Raw genomic sequence first — 26443 nt, forward strand, 5'->3', positions numbered from 1 at the left:
CATTACATCACCACTTCCCAGGCTCTCTCTCTTAAAGACAGCACCACCTTATGTTTACTGAGCCACACACATATACACACACATGCAGACATACACTGAGAGAGAGACCCACTGATCTGTTTACAAATGTGATATCAATATCAGCACGCATACTAATAACAGTGAGCATACACACTATGTATGGGCTGGTGAATTAATTTGGTGTAAATGGTAAATTAGGAACAGTAATCGTAAATATAGCTTGTTTCTAACAGGGCTATTCACTTTAAACATATTCCTGCAGTCATTAAATATCATTGGCATGCATTCCAGACACCATTACACGCTGTTAAATGCAGTCCTGAATACATTTAAAGGAGGAACCAGTAAGTTCTGATATAGGCTACAGTATTTATTGTGTGTTTGCAGCATAAAGTGAAAAAAGGTGGTGCATAATATAGACATAATTGTGACTTTTAGAGGCTTCTTCCATAACAATCACAGCATATGCAGACATATTTAACAGTTAGCAACACATAGTTTTGAGATATATGTTAAACATTCACGTGACTTTTTCTAATGAGCTGAAGTTGGACATCCCACAGCTTGCTTTTGCAGAATCATTTATATGCATATATATAACTGCCTTCTATTTAACTGGTGACTCTGTGGGCAGACTGCAGCCCAGAAACACGGGCAGAATTCGCTAGTGTCAAGAAAAATGTCAGCTGGTTATTTGCTCTTCTCTGATATACATACACACTGTATAATTAATCAGGTGTGTGGCCGGCCCGGGAGTGCGCGTGAGTGCGTGGCGCGCGCGTAAATCAGAGAGATGCGGAGAATGCTGAGAGAATGTTTCTTTAAGACCCATTACCTTCCAATCCGACAGAAGGGGGGTCTGTGGTAAGGTGGCGTATCGTCTCTCTCCGCGTCCCCTTCCTCGCTGCTTAGCTACATGTGGGCAGGGAGAGACGGGGGAAAGGAAATAATAATAATAATAATAATAAAACATACACTAAGCTTTATTTCGGCTCTGGGTGAGGGCACGCACGCCGAGGCGGGATCCGCGGGGGATGGATCTAAGGAATATTTAACATCAAACATGGACACTACAGGCTCCCCCCTGATGACTGTGGTAAGGATGGAACTTCACACCGCCCCATCGCAACCCAATTTCAACTGAGAGGGATAACAGTGTTCGTCGAAAGACGCAGAAGAGGAGAGGGGAGAAAAAGGCATGCATGTACTAATATATCGGTGGATGCAGTGCGCGCGTGCAAGCGTGTGATAACAAGTAGGATGCCTTGCATTGTGTTGTCACGGATCGAAAGGGGGTGCTTTACATGTGTTTGTGTGTGAGTGTGCGTTTGTTTGCGTGTGTGCTGGTTGGGGGTGGGGGGCATGGTTGTATTTGCTAAAAGCACGGGCAGTTATTAGATAGACTATGCAACGCGGTATGTCGCTGTCGGGCATTGACAGGTGTGTTGGCAGCACACGCCAAGATTTATTTAGGGCGCGCTTGCTCGCTCCCGTTTGCATACAGTTAGGTGAGGCGATAGCTACTTGCGAGGGAGAGAGAGCGAGATGGGGTCCTCATAAGATGATAAGATGCCACTGTATATTGGCCTGCTATGTTTTGCTTGTAATTAATCATGGCTGCAACTAAGCTCTTTGCCGTTGGGAGCTTTTTAGTCAAACCACCCAGCTCCTCTCACTGCCTTATGGCTTTATAACTCCATAATGGTTGAGAAAAAAATTGGTCTGAAAATGTGCATTGAGTATTTATTTATTTATTTGGTAGGGGGACATAGTCCACAGTTTTAGTCGACCAGGATCTCTGTGGAGCAGGCATGGATTTATCTTCCTCCCAATCTGCTTTGATGGCCATTTTAACAGCCGAAGTGACAGATCTGAGAGCTGCAATACACAACTGCCCTTTTTTTTACTATAAGAATGTAGATGTGCGCGTGTGCGTTCGTGCGCCCATCATCAGATGGTCTTTCCTGCATACATTCAGAAATGGAGGTGCAGGCTGGCTACAGCTTGGTCGACCTGTCAGTTTCCCCCTTTAGCCTGGTGTGCAGTGTGAATGCCACTGCAAATGAAAGCATGCTGGTTCGGATCCCGGTGTTTCCATTCCTCCACCCAAGCTGCCGACAATCATTTATCGATTCCAGTGATGCGTCTCTTGCCCAGGGGTACCGTTAAAGGGGGAAGAGTGGGGTAGGCGTCCATTATTAGTGGCTATGCTCTGCTTTTAATGGAAATGCAAATAATTCACTGGGCATGCATGCATTCTTGGCCGTGAATGTGATTTAACATTTAAGAGGATGTAAAACCGGCTGCAGAGCCCCTCATTCTTCAGTTTCTCATTGTTGGCGGCTGTGGGAGCCTGCAAACCCCTCTCCCCGCCCCAGTGTCTGGTGGAAGAGAGCTGTTTTTGCAGCTCTATCGCCCCCTCTCTCTCTTCCTCCCTCCCTCCCACAAACACACACTCAGAGCACACAGTTTTTCTTTGCCCATTTTTTCTTTTTTCTTTTTGTGGAGACAGGGAATATTTAGTAACACGATACCCCGCCTAATTAGGGGCCTTGTCCTAACTGGTCATCTAGTAATCACATACTGTAAAGCCAGTCTGTCCAAGCCAGAGAAGGGAACCCATCAGAATTCAGTGTGACTGTTTATCACTTGTGATGATGATGATGATGATGATGATGCTGGTGTGGGCAATCACATTCTCGCAAGTACATTCGTTTCAGTGTGGTAAGACTTCAGCTGAGACTTCAGTAGTGACACTGTGCCTGAGCTCACCCTTTACACCAATGAAGCGGATACATTTTAGGGAAATGTTGCCACCAGCTCATTGTTTTCTATCTGCTTTTCATATTTCTACAGCAATAAGGAGAAAAGAGAAAAGGTCTAAGTAATGCTACTATGCTGCTAAAGCTTGTGGCATGATAACTATCCTACAGCAGTCTCTCTTGTTTTGTCTCTTCTGCACATGCTCATAAAGACAGATCCTGAAGCCCAGTGACCTCACAGCTGACGCTTCAGTCAAAACTGCAGGCTGCACAGTTATGTTATGCCTGCACTGAATCAGGACTCCAGCTTTTATTGCCGTTTTTCCACAACAGACTCATCATATGACACTGTAGGAATTCAGAGAAATGTTAATGTGACCTGTGCATTGACTAGTATGGCTGAAGTATTTACTTTAGCCCTTTCTGAACTAATGCAAAGGTGCTTGTTAGGATGGGTTATACCAGCCAGCGTGGATGAAAGTTTAATTCTGTCCTTAGCAGTGGCCTTTCTGTGCGCCTCAGTGTATGTTTTGGGTAGTTTGGAACACAGAGTAACTGCCAGAAGCTGTTGTTTATGTTACATTGCTGGTTTGAAGGAACCACTCAGGGAAAAGTCTGAGCAAACATTTGAGGGTCTTGGTGCAATTTCATGAACAGCATATTTTCACTAAGCTATGTAATGGACCTGATTCATACACCCAAGCCAGAGGCACCATCACCAAAGGGTTTTCAGTTCATATAGTACATTTTGACAAATATATTTGGTCCTTTTTAATGTAAAAAAGATGAATACTTTCTAATCCAAACAAAATGGTGCATTATTAAATTTCACAACAACAATGATATCAATGATTTTTTTTAAAAACACCTAATCCAAGGAAATAAGTATAAACATTAATGGCTTTATTAACAGACATACTTTATCTCTGATCCATACTGAGCCTCATCATCAGCTGTCTTAGTGCTAAGGATAGGCTGTAAATAACAGCCACCGTCGTGTCAACCACTGGATTGTAAAATCCTAACATGCAGTGATAAGCTGTCAGTCATAGGGGTCATGCCCTAAATAAGCCCTTAATAATTAAGACCTAATGCAATTTTCTTTCTCCTCATACTGTTCAGTCAGACAACTCATGTTTGAACTGACTGATTTTAGAACCCAGCTGATTTACCGGCTCCGCTGCTCCCAGTATATAACCTATTGCTGATGTATCTTTATCTTTATAACGACTCATAAATCAAAATTTAAAAAGTAAAGAGGAGAAACACTTTTCAGCCATATTATAGGTGTTGATGGCACATAGTTTGTCCACCTCAGACACATGTTTGGAACCACAGAAAAACCAGCTGACCCATGCAGGATCAAGCAGCGGGTGAACGAGTACAACAACGAGTTGTTGTAGCAGTAAAACAGACTCATAAATAACTAATAATGACACATAAAAATGCTAAGTTTATGCTTTTTGCGAATGAAAGAAAAAAAATACCGCCATACAAATTCGATTTTTAAGTAATCAGATATTGGTCTTAGTTTTAAAAATATATCATTCAGGGTCTAATTTATTTATTAAAGCAGGAGAGCCTAGTTTGGCATCTTGGCTATGAACTCATTCCTTTGCATAAATATGATGCACATAGAAATCGGAGTGATAAGTAAATCTCTCTCCCTGTAGTCTATAGGTGGATGCTGAGGTGGTGGAGGGGGTGAACCAGCAGTCACCCATGCAGGGCAGCAGTGTTACTGATGTGTCAGAGAGAGAGAGAGAGATGGCAAGTTTTGTAGCTAAAATAGATTAGATCCAAATTATGGTGTGTGATGGTGAAAGTGAGCAGCGTTAGTTACCACAAAAAGGGGAACTAGCTGGAAATTAAATGTATTTTTACAGCAAAGTTTAAGGATGTTAATTTATGCTGTAAAGTTTTGAATTTTAACATGTGGTTGTGAATGATTGGCGTCAGTATCATTTTGTAACCCCAGAGGCTATTAGATATTCAGTGACATTTTTTGTATCAGAGAATTACACACCTAAAGAAGTTTCCCCACTATGAAGCAGATTATCACCTTATTATTTCCTGTGTCTGTGTTGAAAGGCCTTACCTAAAATCTCACCCTTTCTTAATATGGAACGCACACTGCGGTCTTGATATGGTTTATTTTTGTGTATGTGGTCATCAGACTGCAGCTATTAATCTGTCAAAGAAGTTCAAAGCTGTTCCTGAATCAGATTTTTATTTTGAACTGTATTTTAAGGATATGCAGGCGATGCCAGGTCAGTCTTGCGTCTTAATTATCCACCAGCGGAGCAGGAAAGGAAGTAAGCTGTTTTTTAGTGGGACACACAGCAATATTGCCAAGTGCTCTAGCCAGCTCACCAGCATGAGAAGCTAATTCAGAGCTGTAACAGACCTTAAATTACCAACCAACAGCTACCCCATTTGTGGTTCCTGGATGCCCATATAACAACGATAAGCACTGATTTTACAGGAAAATCTGGACCATGTTGCCTCAGTCCCCACCGCCCCATTCAACCTCCAATATTCTGTAAATACATACAGTGCTGCCCCTTAATACACTCATTTACACTGCCTTTAAGATTGATGTGTATAAAGTGCTTTAAGTGCACAATATGGCATCTGAGCATATTTAAGACGCCCTTCTTAACATACTGTAATACCGCCAAAAGGCTTTTACTGTGAGGTTTTATATCATTTTAATCAGTTTTGGTTGTCAGTGTTGTTTCTAAGTTGTTGTTTCATGATATCACATCATAAATACCCAAATTCTTTAGGCTGAAACGTTTTGAATACAAATAGTTCCAGTAATTTCTAGTCCCATTTCCACAGGTGAATTAAATAAAGCATTTGACATGTAATCTCCCTTTACAAAATTGGGTTGTCAATCAAGAATAGGTTGTTTAAAGAGGTCAGTGAATTAACAAGTCAGCCACAAAATGACAGACCACATAAAACTACAGAGTGGGGTCGGTGAGTTTTGAAGTCCAAAGTGTGTAAAAGTCGTCAGCATGCGGCTGAATCAGTAACAGCAGAGTTTAAATCCATAAACATCAGCAAAAACAAGCTGCTTGCTTGGAGCTTCACAGTGTTGGTTTCCATGGCTAAATAGCTCCTGTAGGTGTAAGTGGACCAGTAATTTTGTTCACATACTGTTTAAAGCTGTTTGAGTACTTATCCGGTATTAGGATTATATGGAGATCCTCTGAATACTCCAAATTTAAGTAACATTGCACAATTATTAAAATGTACAATTACATAAACTAAAAATGTTTTAGGAGCTGAATTTTTTTTAACACCAGTCTTTTTTCACCAGCTGATTCACACTGTGGATGAACACCAGCTGATTCATTTTTCCAGCAACTATATACCTTTTATTTTTGATTTTTTAAATTCAAATTTAGGGCTGTCCTAAATACATAGTGGGGGTATTTAATGCTAAACACCAAAGGTTTTTATAGATTGATAGATTTTTATCAATCCCCCATTTTAATTTATTATGCTGTCCCCTTTATCACCGAAGAGACCACTAACTGAGTTATTATCACTGGTGCTGAGCCCTGTGGCCTAAATATGGTTGAATTACAAAAAAGATTATTTTTGCTGAACTCTGAAATTCTTCATTGCACTTCCTGTTTTGTTTTTTTTTCAGTCTCACTGATAAAAAAGAATTATGTGTAGTTCACCACATGAGTCCAAACCACTCGAAAGTATAAAGTGCGAGCCCTTAAGTACTCCAGATAAGACAATAAAAAATATTTGTAGAAAGCAGACTCGAGACAAAATAATAATGCTGATTGCTTGGAACTGTATGATTTTGGCCCACTGTTTGCAGGATCAGACACAGGCCTCATTTGGTAATTTAAAAAAAGGGTAATTTAAGATATGCAGCTGATTAAAAGAAAACCAGTGCAGTGAGCTCACTTCTTCATACTTAACTGCCTTGTTTTAGAAAAGCCTTACATTCTCAGTCCATCCAGGTCATGAAAAAAGAAGGCAGTTGAACCAAAAGAAATTCAGCTGCTTTCTATTTTCAACTTCTCAAAAAAAGCTTTGAAATGTAAAAAAAAATTAAAACTTGTTTTGATTTTTCCTAAATTTCAAGATTACCTTAATGCTTTAACTTCACTAACATATTTGAATGTTTTGTTCATTTCTTTTTCTTGTGGCCAAGATCAGATTCCAGTATGAACTGGTCCAAAGCTCAACTGCATGCTTAGCAGAGCTAAATGACTCTTAGATTTCTCACTAAAAAGTTAAGCTCACCATAAAACAAGAATCACGTGAATGGAAGTGGCCCAAATCAGAATAAGAAATATTAGATACAGTTATGAGTTGTGCTCATATCACAAAAAGCAAACACTCTTGTTTGCTTTTGTAGCTAAAGTTTGAAAAGTAGACTGATGCCACTCTCTTATCTGTCCGTAACAATATAACGCTAGTGCATCATAATGCTAATGCAGCATTTTAGCATAAAAGCTAACACTGTTCCACCTGAAGGTAAAAACCCATGTATCCACAGTTCAACGTGATTCACTGTGGTAGATTTTGGAAACGTTGAATCAAGCCAGAGGCAACTATTTCAGTCTTTGGGGCAGATTTACTAAATGGGACAAAACAGTGTGCTAGCACAATCCCCAAATAGGGCTCATAGGTGTATCTAGTTTTTCAGTTGATGTGCAAAAAGGTGTGCGTTTTCTAAACACAGGCACAGTCAGTAATTTTCAATGTCAAGCACAAAAAATAAGATGCTTTTGTTGGGGTGGAGTATTAGCACAAGTAACAGTAAACTGAGTTTTGCAGATGTTAGCAAATCAGATTTAAATATATCCCTCCCTATATTTTTGAGTCTTCAGAAAGGAACTCAGAGAAAAAAACATATGCAACTCTCTGAGTTTCCACCCTCCTTGGGTGTTTTTGTTTTTACACCATAACCTAGTTTATGACTTAGCTAGCTAATTTCTAGCTGGTACTTTACACTGTATTTCACAAATAGATATGAAAGTGACATCAGTCTTTTCATATTATAGTGCGTTATAACCCCGAACTTGTCGTGACAGATGACTATCACGCATTGTATAATGGAGGTTTCTTCCTGTTCAAAGGGAGTTTTTCCTTACCACTGTCGCCAAGCACTTCCTCATAGGGCTTCTTCTGATTGCTCTGTATTACGTCTTCACCATACAATATAAAGCACCTTGAGGTGACTGTTGCTGTAATTAGAACTCTTGGTGTTTTCCAAAGTATTGAATTATTGTTTCAGTTACCTTTTAAAGTCAGAGTCTATGTTTTGTGGACTATAACTGAGTTGAACAGCATTAGTTTAAATTTTCACTCATTTCTCATGGTCCATGAATCAGTGTGAATTGTATTCAGATTCTGTTCATTTCATTGGAGCTGCCATTGCATTATTACATATTAGGTCAACCTGTTTGTCATTTTGTCAGAAATGCTAATTACAAATCAGCAGTTGGCTTCATTGTCACCGTTCCTCACATTTTCATTAGTCTTGTTGTCGCAAACTACCAGCTCATGCTTGTACAGTACTTTCACAGTTGTTATACTCACAGTGGAATTTATTGTGTGAGATCTAATACAATGTGTGCTTTGATTTTTCAGCTCTTACCAACGACGCTTTGAGGAGCCCTGCCTTGTGGACACAATTTAGGTGCATTGGTCCTCCTTTGTCCCTTCCTTTCCCATTACCCCTTCCCTTCTTCACCCTCAGCCAATCCTACAGCCACCCACAGAACGACTTTCCTGCAGTCCCTCTTATATAACAGGGGAACACATAAGCCTTCTAATCATTTGCCATGCAGGTTGGGACTGAGTGATGCAAGTCTAGTGAGCAAAGACATACAAAAGTAAGTGCAGGAGAAAACAGTTTTAAAAAGGCAATAAACACAGGAAGATGTAGGAGTAGACATAAACCAAAAGAATAATATTTTTTGAAAAAAAAAATGTAAAGATTTATATTTTGTACATCAAACTTTTGGCTGAAGCTTAACAAAACCCAAGGCACGACAACAGGCGTTTTGCACGTACAATCCCCCATTTAGTTCTCTTTTATTACTTGACACACACGACACGGTCTCATGATGATGTGCGAGGTGATGCCCACCATATCCGAAGATGGGCGAAGTGGCACCGGTGGAGGCCCCACCTCACCCGCCAGCGCGGGAATCGGAGGCCCAGGAGGAGCAATGGGTGGAGGAGGATTCAGTGGCAGGGAGCCCAGAGGTGGAGGAGATGAAGGAGGCAGCACAGGGAACTTGGAGTCTCTAATGGTCAACATGCTGACAGAAAGGGAAAGGCTGCTGGAGAACCTGAGGGAGACGCAGGAGAGCCTGGGTACAGCTCAGCTCCGCCTCCGTGAGCTTGGCCATGAAAAGGAGTCGCTTCAGAGGCAGCTATCAATTGCTCTGCCACAGGTAAATCTGTACACGTATATATTTACACTGTGCTTGTGTACGTGGGTTACAACGTTTGGGTGTGTTTTCCTGATGCAAGTGTTTTATGGAACATTTCTGCCTGTAAGGTAACTTTTGCTTATTCTCTGCGTTATCAGAACTGAGTTACATATGAGTCTGCATTTATGAGTGTGTCATCATGAAGCGAGCTCATGAGACAGTAAGCCTTTGCAGTGATGCCTCGTGGAGAGAGAGAGACACTCAGCTCCAGCTAGAACAGGACATTAGACACTTCCCCCACTGCATGCTTAGAGTCTTCACTAATTCTGTTTCTAGTAAATGCTGTAGGTTGACGCTCGTCTGGCTGTCAAGTCCAAGTTGCATCTGCAAATTTCCCCTTCGTTGTGTAACCAGGTTTTATTATGTTTGTTAATCATATCGTTAGTGGGTGATTAATGAGAGTGGAAGATAATATGTGCTTGGGCCTTATCTGAACTTCAATAAAAATGTAATTTATTGGAATTCTCTGAGCTTGCCTGATAAAATTGCTTATTGATATTAACTGGAATTTACAAGTTTTATCCTACCATTATTAAAAAAAACTCAATCTCTCCTTTCTCCTCATCTAAAGCTGAATGTATTGTAATTATAGTATGTAGAATTTAATGTACACGTGACCCCTCTAGCCACTAATATACAAGGTGTGTCAGGACAAATAATAATAATAATAATAATATTTTTTTAATTCAGTCAGATTCCTTTTTATGCCTTTTTGATAAAGTCCATTTCTGACTTGACTGTTGTAATGGCTTTCTTCCAAACATTTAGGGTTACTGATGTTAAGTTAATCCACTGAGTTACTCACGGTTCAGTTTGGTGTCCAAAAGTAGTCCAGAGTGAGTAGGAAGTCAAAGAGTGTGTGTGGATAACAAAAAGGTGCCGCAGCAACCCAAACTAAAGAAAGTGATTAATGTACAGTATGTATACAACACCATATACTGACCACGCAGTTTAACACAATACTTATTTATAGCAGGCAGTTTTACGTGTCTCCTTAGTATTAGGCTCTAACACTCGTCTAGAACATCATACAATCTACATATGCTCTCCAACTATTTTGATAGCTTATTATAGTTTGCTTATTTTGAACAAAAATACCACACATTTTCCCCTTAAATTTCCATAATAAACCTAGTTTAATATCATATACATCCTCCTACATGTCCACTATATGGATGTTGAAATGTGTTTCTTTGTTTTCTCAGCATATCAGTTTTTCCATAAATTAATTTACTGGTTATAATAATAAGCAGTTATGGCCTTGAACACCTCGGAAACAAGGTTAAGTATTAATGTAAGAGCCATATTGTTGGATGGAATTCGAATGTACATGTGTTCATGTGAGTGCAGCATGAATTATAAGACAATGTGTAATTTCTCCGCGACATAGGGCCACGTGCACTGTAGACCAGGAATTCAAATTTATTCAAACAAATGGAGGCCGTAGCCTGTAAAGATAGAGTGAGATGAAATAGAAATGAAACGACAAGGGGACAAGGAGAGCCAACTGCGAAGCTGACCCCTATCCAAACAAGAAACAATCCCATAAGGCCAAGAGCCAATAAACACGCTGTGTCACCATCTGTATAGATTTCTCTTTGGCTCTTTCTCTTTCCCCCCTTGTAAACACAAACCAGTTTCATATGCCTACCTTTAAGTGTTTGTGAATCCTAACCCTAAACATCTGCACACTGTCACTCTTAAAAGCAGCTTCTAAGGCCTTAGATGCGTTTTATGGAAATAAAAAAATCTTTTACCGTCGATCCTATGAGTTTTTCTCACTGTGCAGAAATCGTGTAGTACTACCTCTCCTTTTCGGGCTCACTTTCAGCACCATGAAGGAGTTGCGAGCGCATTCCCAGTGGTGCTGTAAATGACATATCAATGCTGTGTTTTGGGGGGTCTCTCCTGTGCATTCCAGAGCCGAGTCATTGTGTAACAGCGTGATGTAATCCATGCATGAATGCGAGTTCACAGAGGAGGATGAGCACGATGAGAGCGGTGGTGGAAAGTGTGTCATTGATTTACATGATTATTATGTAGGTTTACATCATGTTTGTCCTCCTACATTGCTGGTCTCAGGTGTTTCACAGAGTGTGTAACTGTAAGCCTTTGGTTCTGTATATTTTTAGCACTATGTGTGCATTTGCTGTGTGTGTGCATGCTCGTGTCTCGCCTAGATCAAAACTCACTGCAGCTGAACTGCCTGTGCCGAGACCACTTAATCTATTAAAGCCATACGTTTGTGTAGTTTGTTTTCTTGCCTCTGAACGCAGCTTGTGTGTTCCACAGGAGTTTGCTGTGTTGACTAAAGAGCTGAACGTTTGCCGGGAGCAGCTTCTAGAGAGGGAGGAGGAGATCGCTGAGCTGAAGGCAGAAAGAAACAACACACGTGTAAGATGTTTAGCAGCCATTTTGCTTATTAGCACTGTAACAGGCTCTGTGTTATCTTCCTCAGCCATTGTGGTTGTGTGGGTGTCACACTGTTTCATTTGCTTCTGTTTGTTTTTCCTTCTCTTGATCTTCTTTTTTTTCCTAATCCACGCTCTCTTTTCTCTTCATGGCCCCTTTTCATTGTCCATATCTGCTTTCATTATGTCTTTTTTTGCTGTGCTGAACGTTTCTCGTCACTCTTAAAACCCTCACTGCTCTGTGCCGCCCCTGAGCCTACTCTCTTTTTTCATGATCCCGGCAGTTACCCTGTAATCTCTGCTCCTGTCTCTAATTCCTGCTCATTTTGTATGAGCTTTTTCCTTCAAATTGCCTTTCTTACCTCTCTCTCTCTCCATCCTTCTCCCAATTAACCCACTCAATCGTTCAGTTGTTGCTGGAACACCTGGAGTGTCTTGTGTCTCGCCATGAGCGCAGTTTGAGGATGACGGTGGTGAAGAGACAAGCCCAGTCCCCTGCAGGGGTCTCCAGTGAGGTGGAAGTCCTCAAGGCCCTCAAATCCCTGTTTGAGCACCACAAGGCCCTGGATGAAAAGGTGTGTTTGAAAGGCTGAGAGCAAGAGATTTCACTCGCTCAGACCAAAAATTGAGCCAAAAGATTATTAAACTCAAAGTCATAAGTCACTAGAAACATGCTTGAGGTAAAAAGGGAGGTGAAAGGACAGAATCGGCAGGTGGCAATAGAGCCCACTAGCAGCACGGAGATGTCAGAGGGAAAGATGGGAGACTTTCCAGATTAAATAGACCACCAAAGTGTGAGGGTGTGTTTGGTGTATAATGTGAGAACAGAGAGGCAGGATATACATATATATACAACTTGGCTGCTCAAAGTAGCATTCAGGCTGCAGGTTTAGCTCACATGTTTCCGTATAAAATCAAATATTATTGCTTTATGACAATGAAAATTTACTTTGACGTTGTTTGCTGTGATGATCATATAAAGGTCCACTTATAATGAACTGCTCTTCTCCCGAGTTAGCACTAGAGCATCATTTACTGTGATAGACGTGAATAAATCAAGTCCTGTCAGCCTTAGTGATTGTCTCATGAGGATTGCTCACACCCAGTGCTGAGTTGGGTTCAATTAAAATGCAGTGTGGTGTGCAGAAATTCCCAGTGTAGCTTCCGTGGTGAGCTTCATCTCTGATGCGTGTGTTTTGACCTCTCATGAACTCTTATTTGCTTATTCGGTAGTGATAAAAATGTAATCACAATCTTGATATTAATTCCCCGGTGTCAAGTTGACTTACTGCATGCCATTTCGTATTGCTTCACCCCGCAGGTTCGAGAAAGGCTCCGTGTGGCCCTTGAGAGGGTGTCCATGCTAGAAGATCAACTCGCAGCGTCTTCTCAAGAGGTAAAGTCTAACGTGCCAGGATTGTGATTTGACGTTAACGAGCGGCTCAGTGTGAAGGGAACATTTATTTGGATCGTCTGTTTATCTCTCTTTTCAGGTAATCTCTTTAAGAGACCAAATTAAAAGACGTCAGCAAGGGGTGGACGGCGGGAAAGATGTAAGGGAGGGTTTTATGCATGTTGGTTCCAGTTGTTTTTGTGTATGTGTTAGCGTCCAGACAGTCAGTAGAAAGTAGATATTGGGTAACATGGTGTGTCAGTGTGATTTTTAACTCACCTACAGTTTCATTTACGTTTTTCTGCAATAACAACCCCATTCTAACTCTTTTTTTTTTTTCATCACTCTCATTTCCTGCTTTATTCTCACCATTCCAGCGACTGCCCAATGGTCCTTCCTCTGGACTGGAAGATGGGGAGCTTGACAGACAGAGAGAAGGGGAGATAGAGCGGCAGAGAGCTGAACTCTCCCAACTGAGGGAGAGGCTGGCCCTCATGTGCCGGCAGGTTGGTGTTTGTGATCCTCTGTGTCGAACTTTGTGAGAATGGCTTTTAGAGTTTGCATTGGGTTTCATGTCTTAAACGGTACGCCCACAAATTCTCTGTCAAAATCCAAAATAAAATATAAAAGCTTCTAGCAAAGTCCTGATTAAATCATTTACTATTGTCCACACATCCACAACATGCCTGACCCATCCCAAACGGCCTGAAGGAAAGCAGGTGAAACTGTTTGAATTCCCAGCTACATTTCTGTCTCCCCTTTGTTTGTAAGTTTGGTTTATTATATAACCCACCCTGGCTATCGTAATAAATCAGTGCCAGCTCCTCACTAGCAATTCCAGCAACACAGCATATCCCAAGGAGGAGGATAACTAATCACAGTACTTCTCCTGGTCACCCTCTTCCCTCTTGTGGCCGGTTACACTACTGCAGTTGCTTTAAGACACCGTATTCATCCCATATAGTAGGCTATATGACGCCATTTGATTTTAATAGCTGTACGTAGCACAAAATCTTACATAAGAGATCAGAAATGTTTAGAGTAAAATGAGTAATGCTTTGCTCTAACCTTCAAAACATCTTAAAACCTTTTGCGTGTTCTGTGCGTCACCACGTTACACCCCCAGAGTCTCGTGTGGACCCAACTGGCATTTGTAATCAGTCACTGTCTTGTCTGTTTACACTTAGTGCCGTGGCGGTTAATACTGGCTCACGTAGGTTCAATCTGTGTCATCTCTGGTCCCTTTGTGTTGTCACGTTAGGTCGGGGAAATAGAGGAACAGCTTGCCGCCGCCAGGAGGGAGGTGACGAAGTCAGAGGAGGCCAATCAGAAGCTCCAAAGGGAAGTGAAAGAGGTTTGTTGGGCCAGTCTGTCTCTTCATGGCCAAGACCCTGAGATCTCACAGCACCCAGGGTTCCAAGAGTACAACGCAACGGGCATATGTATTAATATTTATTATTCCAAAGGGGGATGAGAGTAAAATTAACCGATATCAAAGAAATGCTGGGCTGAAATGAATGCCATAATAAATATTAATATACTCCTGCAGTCTAACAATAGAGTGCTCTGTGCACGTATTCAAAGAAGCGTAGTAGAAATCTCTTACCTGGCCAGTAGTTTTCTACGTGATAAGCACTCATGTGTTTTGTATATTGCAAGTTTTATATTTATATCATTTTGTTTCATGAAATATTACCAGGCCCTTTGCCAAAGAGAGGACATGGAGGAGAGGATTACAACACTAGAACGAAGGTATTCTTTTCTTTTCTTTTCTTTTCTTTTCTTTTCTTTTCTTTTTTTTCTTTTCTTTTCGTTTCTTTTTTTAGTCTTCTATTTGTAGCTATCTTGTCTATTTGTCATCTATTTGTAGCTTGAAAGAAGCTCAAGACCAGAAGACCAGAATTTTATGCATAAACTATGATGCACATAGCAGAAGGACCATATGTTTCACCTGTTGGCAGGCAATGCGTTGCAAAAGCATCGTGACGCCTCTTTATAGCATCTAAGCTAGTTTTACATAATGACATTTGCATTCACTAATGATTCAGTGAATATTTGGACAGAAACAGTAATTAGTTTGGATGTATTACCCCTTAGATTTGATGTACCGGGTTATATTAACATTTGTTTAGAATTAATACTCCATTAAACTATCTAAGTTCCTGTTTCAGATTAGTGCTGTTTCAGCACCAGCTAACTTAAAACAGTCACAAACATTCATATATGTCACGGTATTTCGATTTAGGACCGCTGCAGCATTCCTCTTTGATGGCGGCTTTGTGTTGCAGGTACCTCAGCGCCCAGAGGGAGGCGACTTCTCTACATGATATCAAAGACAAGCTGGAAAATGAGCTGGCGAGCAAGGAGTCCCTGCACAGACAGGTAAAGTTTGGCTCAAACAAGCCAGTATCCAGCTGTGTTGGTAACAAAAGTCACGAACGTTTCTGTGTCTGATGAATGTTTTCTTGACTGTCTAGAGTGAAGAAAAGAACAGGCAGCTACAGGAGCGTCTGGATGAGGCGAAACAGAAGCTCCAGCAGACCCTGCAGAGGGCAGAGACATTACCTGAGATTGAGGCCCAGCTTGCACAAAGAGTGGCTGCTCTCAACAAGGTGGGCAATCAATATCAACCACTAACTCTTTTGAATAGAATATTCCAGCTTTTATTCGAATCTCATTTCAAATATTTTAACCAGCATCTGCAAATATCTTTCTGTTCTTACACAAAAGGCTGAAGAACGTCACGGAAACTTTGAGGAGCGACTACGGCAAATGGAAGCTCAACTTGAGGAGAAGAACCAAGAGCTGCAGAGGGTGACATTAATCATATTTTCCTGCTGAGACACAGTCTGATGTGAATTCTCAATTCTGAATAAAGTTTAAATTTTATCTCTGCTTTTATTCCTCCTCTCCTTCGTGTCTTCATTCCAGGCCAGGCAGAGGGAGAAGATGAATGACGAACACAACAAACGCCTCTCAGACACTGTGGACAAGCTTCTGTCAGAGTCCAATGAGAGACTTCAGCTGCATCTCAAAGAAAGAATGGCAGCACTAGAAGAGAAGGTAGAAAAAGAAGAGTATTGTGTATAAACCACTGTACCACATGAAAATGCATATGTATACTTTTTGTTTTCTTTGCTTCTAGAATGCTCTTTCTGAGGAACTGGTCAATATGAAGAAAATCCAAGATGATCTTCTTGCTAATAAGGTATTCACTTTTGTATTTTTTGTAGTTACAGATTAGAGGTGAGACACCCCATGATATGATGTTATCACAATACTTCACTCACGATACGATATTATTGCGCTTTTTTACAGTTTGCAATAACTAATACTTCGATGAGTAACCTTTTTTTTAATAGTTAAATAACTTATCTCAATTAAGTTATTATGCTGCCAAAAGAGGCTGTGAGCCAACACCAACACCGTCACTAAAATCTGCCATAGAAGAATGAATGAGGTCAACTTGGTAATTACATGTAGTCTGTTACTGATAGTGCAGATAAATCATCAAAGCTAAGTGTTGGGTGATTTTTAATTTGAGACTATTTAATCGAAGCCCTTTTTAATTGTTTCCAGAGTGTTCGGACTTGTTTAATAAAATATTAATATTTGTTGTATTGATACAATATCCCCACGCAAAATTTCACGATATGATGCTGTATTGGTTTTTTCCCCTACACCTATTACAGATGTTTAAACCTTTGGCGTCATGCTAAAAGTGTTTTCTCCTCTTTGTTTTAGGAGCAGCTGATTGCTGAGCTGGAGCGAGTCCAACTGGAGCTGGATCAGCTGAGAGGAAGGCCAGGCTCGTCCTATTCCAGGTTAGCTGACATGAACCCTCACGGCAAAGTATTTATGCACCGTGCCCTACATTTATGAATACTCAAAGTCTCCCAAAGAACACAGCGCTTATGCTGAGTACACCATTTGTTTACACTCCTCTGCTTTGTAAAGTTGTTCACATTGTACCTGGAGGCTGTTGGGCTGTCTGATAAATACACAAACAAATGCTTTATTCATAATTTTATAGCTTTTAGTTTTAAATTCCTTGTTTATTTATGGGGGAATCTTTGTGTGTGACAGTGCTGTGTGTTTGCACACTCACCCACGAAATGTTTTCAAGTGCTGCTGCTTAACATTTGAATTCTGGATCTCATCATAGGGCGGGCAGCGTGAGCTCACTTCCCTCCACCCTTTTTCGAAGATCTCTTCCAGGGAGTGCCTCGGAGCTGCGGTACCCTCAGGGTGGAGGCTCACTCCCAGCTGGCTATGGCAGCTCCTCTAGTGGGGTCGTGGTCAGGCGTCACCGTGGCCGTTGGGGGACTCCTAGAGATGATAGTAACAAGGTGTCGATCTCAGGCTGAGATAATGATGATGTGCATATATGCAACGTTATATACAGCCATCATAGGCTTAACTTTGTGCTCTGAATGATTTCTTTAAAATGTTCTTTTTTCCAGGGTGGTATGATTGTACAAAGAAACAAGAACTGGGTGCAAAAGTTTGAATTTATTTGGGATTTTCTCTGATCCATGCAGGGTTAAAAGTGTAGAAATACCCTCACTAATGTTTCATATTCCAGAAGCCTAGTGGGTCAATACTAAACATTTGCAAAGTTGCAAGATCATCAGTTAAAACAACTGTATGTAAAATTAAGTTACTTGGATTTGTCACCGCTTCGTCAAGATCTAAAAGAAGACCCAAACTATTACCTTCAGTTGAAAGGAAATTGGTTAGGATGCTCAGGAACGATGCAGGAATCACCAAGGCCTGCTATGAGCTGAGAACTGCCTTAAAACCAACATCACTTCCATACTAAAGTGTGTTTTTCATCACTATGGGCTAAGAGGATACAGACTAAAATCGGCATCTTCAATTTCAATTTCAATTTGCAGCTGCCCACATGGACAAGCCAAATGTGTTCTGTAGAAAGATTTTATGGCCAGACAGGATAAACATTCAGCTATTTGGCACAATGACAAGAGCTATGGTTGGGGGCTTTTGAGCGTAACAACACTATACACAAAGTGGATGGAATAATGAAGAAGGGGGAATTTAAATGAATTTTACCAACTCTGCCAAGAAGAGCAGTCACATATTCAGTCAGAAATATGCCAAAAGCTTATCGATGGGAACCAAAAGTATCTGGTCAAGGTGCAATTTGCTAAGAGACATTTAAGCAAATATCAGTAGGGAATGTGTATAGTTTTGTGTAGAAAAAAATCCCAACTCAGTTCAAAGTTGTGCACCCAAATCTTGGCTTTTAAAGACTTTAAAGATGCATGCCGCACAATCATTCCACACCGGGACGTGAACAATTCAAATAAATCATTCAAAGCACCAGATTACCAAGATATATAAGCCTTTGTAAACATTTGACCACAACTGCATATACTGTGATATGGTGCTATTTTCTGAATGACACCATTGTCTCTATCCGTTCTATTGTTTTTCTCATTTTCCAGTATGGAGAGTGGGACAGCAGCACTATGCTGGGTCCTGGGTTTGAGGGCGGCGTGGAGGGAGGCTGCTCTGATGATGAAGAGGATCGGGAGACTATGTTCGGGTCGGAGCTGCTCTCTCCCAGTGGGCAGACGGATGTACAGACTTTGGCCATCATGCTACAGGAGCAACTGGAGGCCATTAACAAAGAGATTAAGTAGGTTTTGTGTGCAACAGTGTGTAGATGAGAGTGTTGTGAGATCCTAGGATTGTTTAGCCTACTGTTAAAATTCTTCTCTCTTCTCCTTTAAGGCTGATTCAGGAAGAAAAAGAAAGCACGGAGCTGAGGGCAGAAGAGATTGAGAGTCGGGTCAGCAGCGTAGCCCTCGATGCCTCAACTCTTCCACCCTCTTCACTGGGTGGACGTGACAGTGTCGGGAGGGGCTACATGACTCCCTCCATCACCTCGTCCACATTGGCGTCACCCTCACCACCCAGTTCTGGACATTCCACCCCCCGCCTGCCCCATTCACCTGCCAGGGAGAGCGATAAGCAGGTGCTGTCTCACTGCTGTTTTATACCAACAAATGAGTGAAGTTACACTGAATTTCCCCATATAAACCTTTTGAACTTTGTCCACCTTACAGAACAACAAAGACGGTGAAGAATGCAGAGCACTCGCCCTGATTGACTCCACCCCTCCGCCTGTTCCTCGAGCCCTACGGTTGGACCGAATGACACACACTCACCCAGGGGCAGGCCTTGATGATCACCGTGAATTTCGCAGGTACTCAGAATAATATTAACATGCAGTATATTTGGCTCTGAATTTAGCCCTGAAGTGGACTCAGTTTTCCGTCCCTCTGTTTGTCCAGCCTTTCTGCTGACGGTGCCACCACAGCTAGCCAGGATTCCCTTCACAAAGCCAGCAAAAAGAAAAGCATCAAATCCTCTATTGGTCGTCTCTTTGGCAAAAAGGAAAAAGGACGGATTGGTGCACCTGGACGTGAATCTGCCTCACTGGGTGTGTGAACAGCCTGGACACTAGTCATTCAAAATGCCGTCTCTCATGTCCAAGTCATACATTTATCTGTTTGCAGTGAGAGAATCATCAACAGTGAAACCAATACAGGAAGTAATTATTATTTTTAACCTATGATCTTTACAGCCTCCACACCCTCTGATGACCTGGGTTCAGCTGATCCATTAGGTCTGGCTAAACTTGGAACTGGAACAGTGGAAAAAGATCGCCGCAGCAAAAAGAAGTGAGATCAGTCATCTTTCCACACGCTTCTCATGTTGTAGCGACATCTTTGATCCTAATGCGATATAGCAATACATTTCGTAGTTTAGTATTAATTTAAACAGAAAAATGTACGCCTATGCGGTGCCGCAAGGCTGAAACGTTTTTAACTTCTCATGTTGATTTTCTATTTATAAAAGAAGACAGTGGTAAGGTGAGATATGAAGAAATTAATCTTCTGTTTTCCACTCTCCTTGCCAGGCACGACTTATTAGAGGAGGCATGTCGTCAGGGTCTGCCTTTCGCCTCATGGGATGGCCCGACTGTTGTTACGTGGCTTGAGGTACGTTTCTGAGCCTCAGGACATAAAACCATCAGACTGATTTGGACCAGTTTATGTAAAGTTTAGTATGTTGTCATTACCGACATATTACATTACCGGAATATATATTGTATACATGATGGTAGATGATAATATTATTTAAAGCCAAAGCTTTAAATAATGAGGTCAGTGAATGCACAGGTAGAAGTCTCTTTGGAGAAGTCTTTTTTTCCACTCTTGGTAAAGCAGCCCTACTCTACTGCTATTAAAACCTTCTGTCTGTGAAGGGCAACCAATCAGAAGGAAGCCAGCTTAAACGGAAGGTAGCTGGGGAGAAAAGCTAAAAATGCTCGTTTCAGAAATAGGATGTATTTTTTTTGGTATTTCACTCACAAGGTTTTTGTCACCAAGTCATACTTTATTTGAAGAATGTTACTGTTACTGTTCGTTGTGCACCACTTCTGCTTTCTGTTGTCCCAGCTGTGGGTCGGGATGCCAGCGTGGTATGTGGCAGCATGTCGTGCCAACGTGAAGAGCGGCGCCATCATGGCAAACCTGTCGGACACAGAGATCCAGAGGGAGATTGGCATCAGCAACCCTCTACACAGACTCAAACTTCGCCTAGCCATTCAGGAAATGGTCTCCCTCACCAGTCCATCTGCACCCGCAAGCACTCGCTCTGTAAGCCTGTGTACAAATCCCAGTTAAAAAACACGGCACGGGGGGTAGACACAAACTAATAATTTGTGCGCTGCCGTTACAGTCAACAAGTAACATTTGGATGACGCACGCTGAGATGGAGTCTCTCACTGCTGCCACCAAACCAGTAAGATTATATTTCATGTGAAATACAGAGAAGCTGTTTTTATATTGCATTGATTTATTTGACACATTTGTTATGTCGTGAGCAAACTGTCCCGTTAATAAGGTTTCTTCTTTTTTTTTGTCTCTTAATTAGGCATGTTTGGCTACACCTTTCCCTTGCTGTTCCCTAAAAATCAGTTTTGATGTAGTGTTTTCCATCTAATTCTCACTCACTAACAAAGCTTTTCCTCCTTTTGCCTTCCCTCTCCTCCTCTGTCCCGACACTGATTCATTACAAACACAAACTCTCACTGGTGACCTTTCCCTCTCTTTGCAAATATCTGCTCCTTTCCTCTGTACGCTCGGCCTGAACCGTAAGGAGCAGAAGGAGTTCAGCTGGGATCAGGTGAGCTGCTGAGAATCCACAGGCCATCACATGATTTGCAATTTATTTTTAAATAAAGGCTTACCAGGAAACCAGGAGACACAGCCTTAAAGGGAAGAAGAGCTAAAACGAAGTCTTTAAATATGCATCTGTGTGTCTAACGAGACATGCTTATATAAATCCAGGTTTGAAGGTTGTAGACTGGCACTTATTTTGCCTTTTTTTCATCTCTCTCTTTAAATAATCAGAAAGTGAAGGAAAACAAAAAGCAGCAGAAATACTTTACTTTCATAGGTCTAGAGTTAACACATAACTAATTATTTGAGACATGAGTTACACTTTAGCGGCGCATTTTTAGAAAGTGAGACCAAATTGTTTTTGCCATTTTAGGCTACAAGTATACTGTTTCCTGTTCCCAGTAATACAGAATTTGTGTCAGAGAGATGTTTAGCATGACCGCTGAGTGGCCAGCAGTGTGTATACACGAGTGTGGTGTATATAGAGCCCACGGGAAGGAGAAACAAATGGAGAAAACCCTGCATGGCGGGGGATTTTGTTTTTATTACACTTTCAGGTTTCCCTTTTACTACTATTTTCTCTGCACTTTATCTACCCTGTTCCAAGGAATTAAGAAGTCACTAAATATTGTTAATACAAACACATTGTAATTTTTCCTGTTTCATTATTTAGCTCAAGTGAAACACACAAATTTGTTTTATATTCAGAATGTTACCTTTAGGATTTTTTTTTCATGTTTATTATGCATCTTGTTTACTCTCATGTCTATAAACCTTGTTCTCCAGATCCTGGCCTATGGAGACATGAATCATGAGTGGGTGGGAAATGAATGGCTGCCCAGCCTGGGTCTACCCCAGTACCGCTCTTACTTCATGGAATCGCTGGTTGATGCTCGCATGCTCGATCACCTCACCAAGAAAGAATTGAGGGGCCAGCTGAAGATGGTGGACAGTTTCCACAGGTGAAAGAAAGGACACCCACGTTATTGGATTAATTTTATGTTCTGCATATTTCCACCCACTGCATGTCTTAGGTCTCTGTCCTTACTACTTATAGGGTGAGCCTTCACTATGGCATCATGTGCTTGAAGCGCTTGAACTATGATAGAAAGGAGCTGGAGAGGAGGAGGGATGAGAGCCAACATCAGAACCAAGGTGAGGCCTTTGGATAATGCCCCAAACTTGATTTCAAAGCATTAGTTTACTCACACTGGTGTGTTTTTGTCTTTGTCTTTGAATTTGTGTTTCTCCAGATGTGATGGTGTGGTCCAATGAGCGAGTGATGTGCTGGGTGCAGTCTATCGGTCTAAAAGAATTTGCTGACAACCTGTTAGAAAGTGGGGTCCATGGGGCCCTGCTGGCACTGGATGACACCTTTGACTACACTGACCTGGCCCTCCTTCTTCAGATACCAAATCAGAACACACAGGTAGACTACCTCACGTGCTCTACAACAGCCGGCGATGTCAGATGCTCTTCTGTTATCTTAATCTACAGGTGTAAAATTACCCGAAACATCTTTTCGTCTGTCTCTTTCAGGCAAGACAGCTCCTAGAGAAAGAGTACAATAATCTCATCTCCATGGGAACAGAGAGGAGGCCCGATGAGGTACAACAACAGGAAATATTTTCAGGAAATATTTTTTTTGCCCTTTGTTTAATGTGCTATGAAAGATAAATTTCTTTCAGGGTTAAAAAGAAAGACTAAAACATGGCTTTTCCTTGTAAAGGAAGGCTTTACTGCTAGTGAACTGCTGGCAAGCCACAGTGGTTCAGCTGTGTTTACACGGGTGCTAATTGCTTAGTTACAGCTTGTAGGGCTAAAAACTGTGCAACTGTGGAATATTGTCACAACAAATACTGCTTTGTCAAATACTGTTTTGTTAAACCCCACTAATGCATAATGAATAAGGGCCAGTGAATGCTGTTGTTTTGAATCACTAGCATTATTTCCTTGTCTCCACAGGACGGCACAAAAACATTCACACGGTCACCGTCATGGAGGAAGATGTTTAGGGAGAAAGACCTCCGTGGCGTTACCTCCGATTCCTCAGAAACATTACCTGCCAACTTCCGTGCCTCTGCCATCTCGACCCCGTCTGTCACACTGAGAAAAGTCCAGAGTGAAGGTGAGGACTTGAGCATGATAACAACAATACTGTCAGGATCAGGGATTACACAGCAGTTTTTTCCTGTTTAAAAAAACCCCAAAGGAACAGTTCACCCCAAAATCAAGTTTCTATCTTTTATTTCTCTGGCTTTTGCTGCTATTTATCATTCTGAAGTATTTGGGTGTGAGTTGCTGGGATGTGGAGATATTAACTGCAGAACTATGATGGAACTGGTTGCTCCAAGCACCAAAAAAAACCCCAAAAAAACCTGACTCTACAAACCTTGCTGTGAGCATGTTATTTATGTGCATGCTTCCTTTGTTTGGCAAATAGAGACAGTAAAAAGAAAATAGTTCCTGCATAAATTTGCTAACAACGTGGTTTTTTGTGATTTATACAAAGAGATATTTTGGTGCTCCACATGTACCATCTGGATAGATTATATTTATATTTAAATACAGTGCTGTGCAAAACCCTTGAGTCAACCCTCATTTCTTTATAATTTCATTTCAAAGAGCCAGACTTGGGTTTTTTTTTTTTTTCTAAAATCGACTTTTGAAGCTTTTCTTTGGACATTGGCTGCTTTGTCACTCATTTTCAGGTGAACTCTTGTACCTGACCCTTTTCAGAGAAGTGATTTTTGTTTGTTTAAGTCAGTTAACATTGGTCTATGAGTCATTCAAGAATAAAAAAAGATGTACCTAATGGATGAAGTCTATACATACCAAACATAACTGAAACATGTGCAAACATATATGGAAATAAAACATAAAAGGCAAAGTCTCTGGGCCAATCCATGCCCGATATGTTCCTTTGTGTGTTTTTCCACCCAGATATGCTTTTACCAATCAAATGGTATCGCATGGTGGATCTGATGATCCTTTTCTTATTTTGAAAAGAGCTCCAACACCATTGGCTGAAATGCCTCCACCATGTTTTAGATGAAATTAACAGAAATATCCAGTATTTCTTTAGAAAACGGTTTCCTGTTCTTTTTCTTCATAACCAATGAAACTAAAGATGTCTGTAGACATTGATATGGTTTGGACCAAAATTTTCAAGTTTGGATTCAGCACTCCAAAAGTGTCACATATCTCATCCTTACTCCCTGTTTCACTTTCTTAAGAATGGCTTCTTCACGGCTCTTAAGGAAGAGAAACAGCAGCTGCACCTATTTCCCATTTTCTTTGCAAAATATAAAGCAATGAATGGTGATGCAAGACTTTTATATTAAAAACGCATTATGCAGAAATATAAACAAAGTCTTGCAAATGCTCCTACTTCCTACAGTGATAATAACAATTTAGCAGTTTCATTGGTTATGAAGAAAAAGAACAAGAAACAGTTTTTTAAAGAAATACTGGATATCTCTTTTAATTTCATGCAGAGCAGTAGATGAGAAGTTTAACATGATTTGCTTTACAGTAAATATGAAACTATAGCCAGTAGTTGGTTTTTCCTGAGGAACAGTAAGCTTTATTAGCTTAACAGAGCAAAATCGGTGTTTCCCTAGGATGCTGTGTTTCTTAATAGTTTATATTTGGAATACAGAATTTAAAGCCTAGCAGTGCCGTTTTTTTTAATAACATCAGTAATGTTTTGCTTTACTGACTTGTATCTGTTTGTCTTGTATATTTAACAAGGACTAATCACCTTTTTTTCCCCTGTCAGCAAACTCTGGTCCAAGAGCAGAGTCGGGGTCTGTGAGAACATATTCCTGCTAAAAAAAAAAAGAAATAAAGAAATAAATAAGCACACCAGGTGAGAAAAGCACTCTGATTGATCATAGCTAAAAATAGCTTGAGCGGACACCACATCAGTCACGTCTATACGGTGCCATTATGACTCTTTAAATGTCTTTTCTTATATTTTCATAGAACCCCGCCCCCAAATCAACCCAAGGAAAAACACATTTTAGAGGAAAAAAAACCTGAGGAACAAAAAACGAAAAAACGAAACAAAAAGGACACTAGAAGATGACCAACAACCTTCGAGCCACATGTCTCGAAAAATCAAAGATACAGAGTGAATGATTTAAAGATGTTAAAAATGGAGTGAATGTCTGTTTTACCATCAGTCTCTCTCTCTCTCTCTCTCTCTCTCTCTCTCTCTCTCTCTCTCTCTCTCTCTCTTTCGATCCATAGTTGTGGCATGATGCTGTTTGATTCTGTAGAAAGTGGCCTGTAGAAAGTGACCAATGCCTATCGTGAATTCATCTTCTGTTTTTCCTTTTTTTGGTTTTTTGAGTGTAAGACGGCAATATTGACACAATGAATTTATAGTTTTTAAACTGGAAAATGCATTCCTGTTCCTATCAAGAGAACAATAGTCCAACACGCATCCTTTAAGTTGGTCTGACTGCGATTTAGATTGATTATAGAACATACTCAACAACGCCAAGTAACATCACAATACAGTATGGTGTGGCGAGGGGGGAGGTTTAAGGCCAGAATGTAGGAGTACACAAGGAGGACGATATGTATGTTCTTAAGCCATAACGGAGGTGAGATGCACAAATGTGAATAGGACAGACAATGAGACAATTAGCAAAGTGCTTTATGACAAAATCCTGTTTAAACTGGGGGAAAATGACTTGAGTTACGGAGCATTTGTGTTAATATGCATGCCAAATTCAACCATTTTAGAGTGAACGTCATGATATCGATCATCAAATGATGTGAAAGCAGGACTTTGTAAAATGTGTGTATTTTATTTTTATCATTTTTTATGATAACTGCTATTGTTTGTATGTATGTATGTATGTATGTACAGTATGTATGTGTGCGTATTAAACTGTACGTTCATTTCATACTTAGTTTTAAGACTGACTGTAATTTCATTTTAGGTTGACAAAGGAAATATGTTTTAAATTATGGACATTTAAGATATGCTACTTGTATGTGTACATTTTGGACAACAAATTGTGTTATGATTTCAATTCATATTATTGGAGAGTAGTGATGATAATTGATTATAATATGATAACAATAATGATAATGATTGTAAAAGCTGTAATTAAAAACAAACAAACATACCTGTATGAATGTT

General features: G+C 40.7%; 1 protein-coding gene across 5 annotated transcripts; it reads left to right on the forward strand.

The window, feature by feature from the left end:
- Positions 1–852: 852 nt before the first annotated feature.
- Positions 853–26429, forward strand: LOC147323194 (liprin-alpha-3-like). Of its 5 annotated transcripts, none has more exons than XM_086303419.1 (32): positions 854–1217; positions 8415–9226; positions 11558–11659; positions 12087–12251; positions 12998–13072; positions 13170–13229; positions 13447–13575; positions 14331–14423; positions 14769–14821; positions 15358–15451; positions 15547–15681; positions 15800–15883; positions 16001–16132; positions 16215–16277; positions 16814–16893; positions 17235–17418; positions 18538–18731; positions 18827–19070; positions 19162–19301; positions 19390–19538; positions 19683–19779; positions 20019–20100; positions 20560–20760; positions 20843–20905; positions 21263–21289; positions 22072–22247; positions 22343–22440; positions 22539–22714; positions 22825–22893; positions 23251–23413; positions 25067–25156; positions 25273–26429. In XM_086303419.1, the coding sequence occupies exons 2-31, from the start codon at positions 8891–8893 to the stop codon at positions 25117–25119; spliced, it is 3717 nt and encodes a 1238-aa protein (XP_086159545.1). In that variant the 5' UTR covers positions 854–1217; positions 8415–8890; the 3' UTR covers positions 25120–25156; positions 25273–26429. The 5 variants fall into 5 exon arrangements, with proteins under 5 accessions (XP_086159550.1, XP_086159545.1, XP_086159544.1 ...); XM_086303418.1 differs by having other exon boundaries at positions 854–1117; XM_086303422.1 differs by lacking the exon at positions 854–1217 and adding an exon at positions 1255–1276.
- The last annotated feature ends 14 nt before the right edge of the window (positions 26430–26443 follow it).

The sequence above is a fragment of the Aulonocara sp. 'chitande type north' Nkhata Bay genome, linkage group LG8 (assembly GCF_057382095.1).
Source record: "Aulonocara sp. 'chitande type north' Nkhata Bay isolate Kocher_YH1m ecotype deep benthic linkage group LG8, A_spYH_male_GT1.1, whole genome shotgun sequence".
NCBI lineage: Eukaryota > Metazoa > Chordata > Actinopteri > Cichliformes > Cichlidae > Aulonocara > Aulonocara sp. 'chitande type north' Nkhata Bay.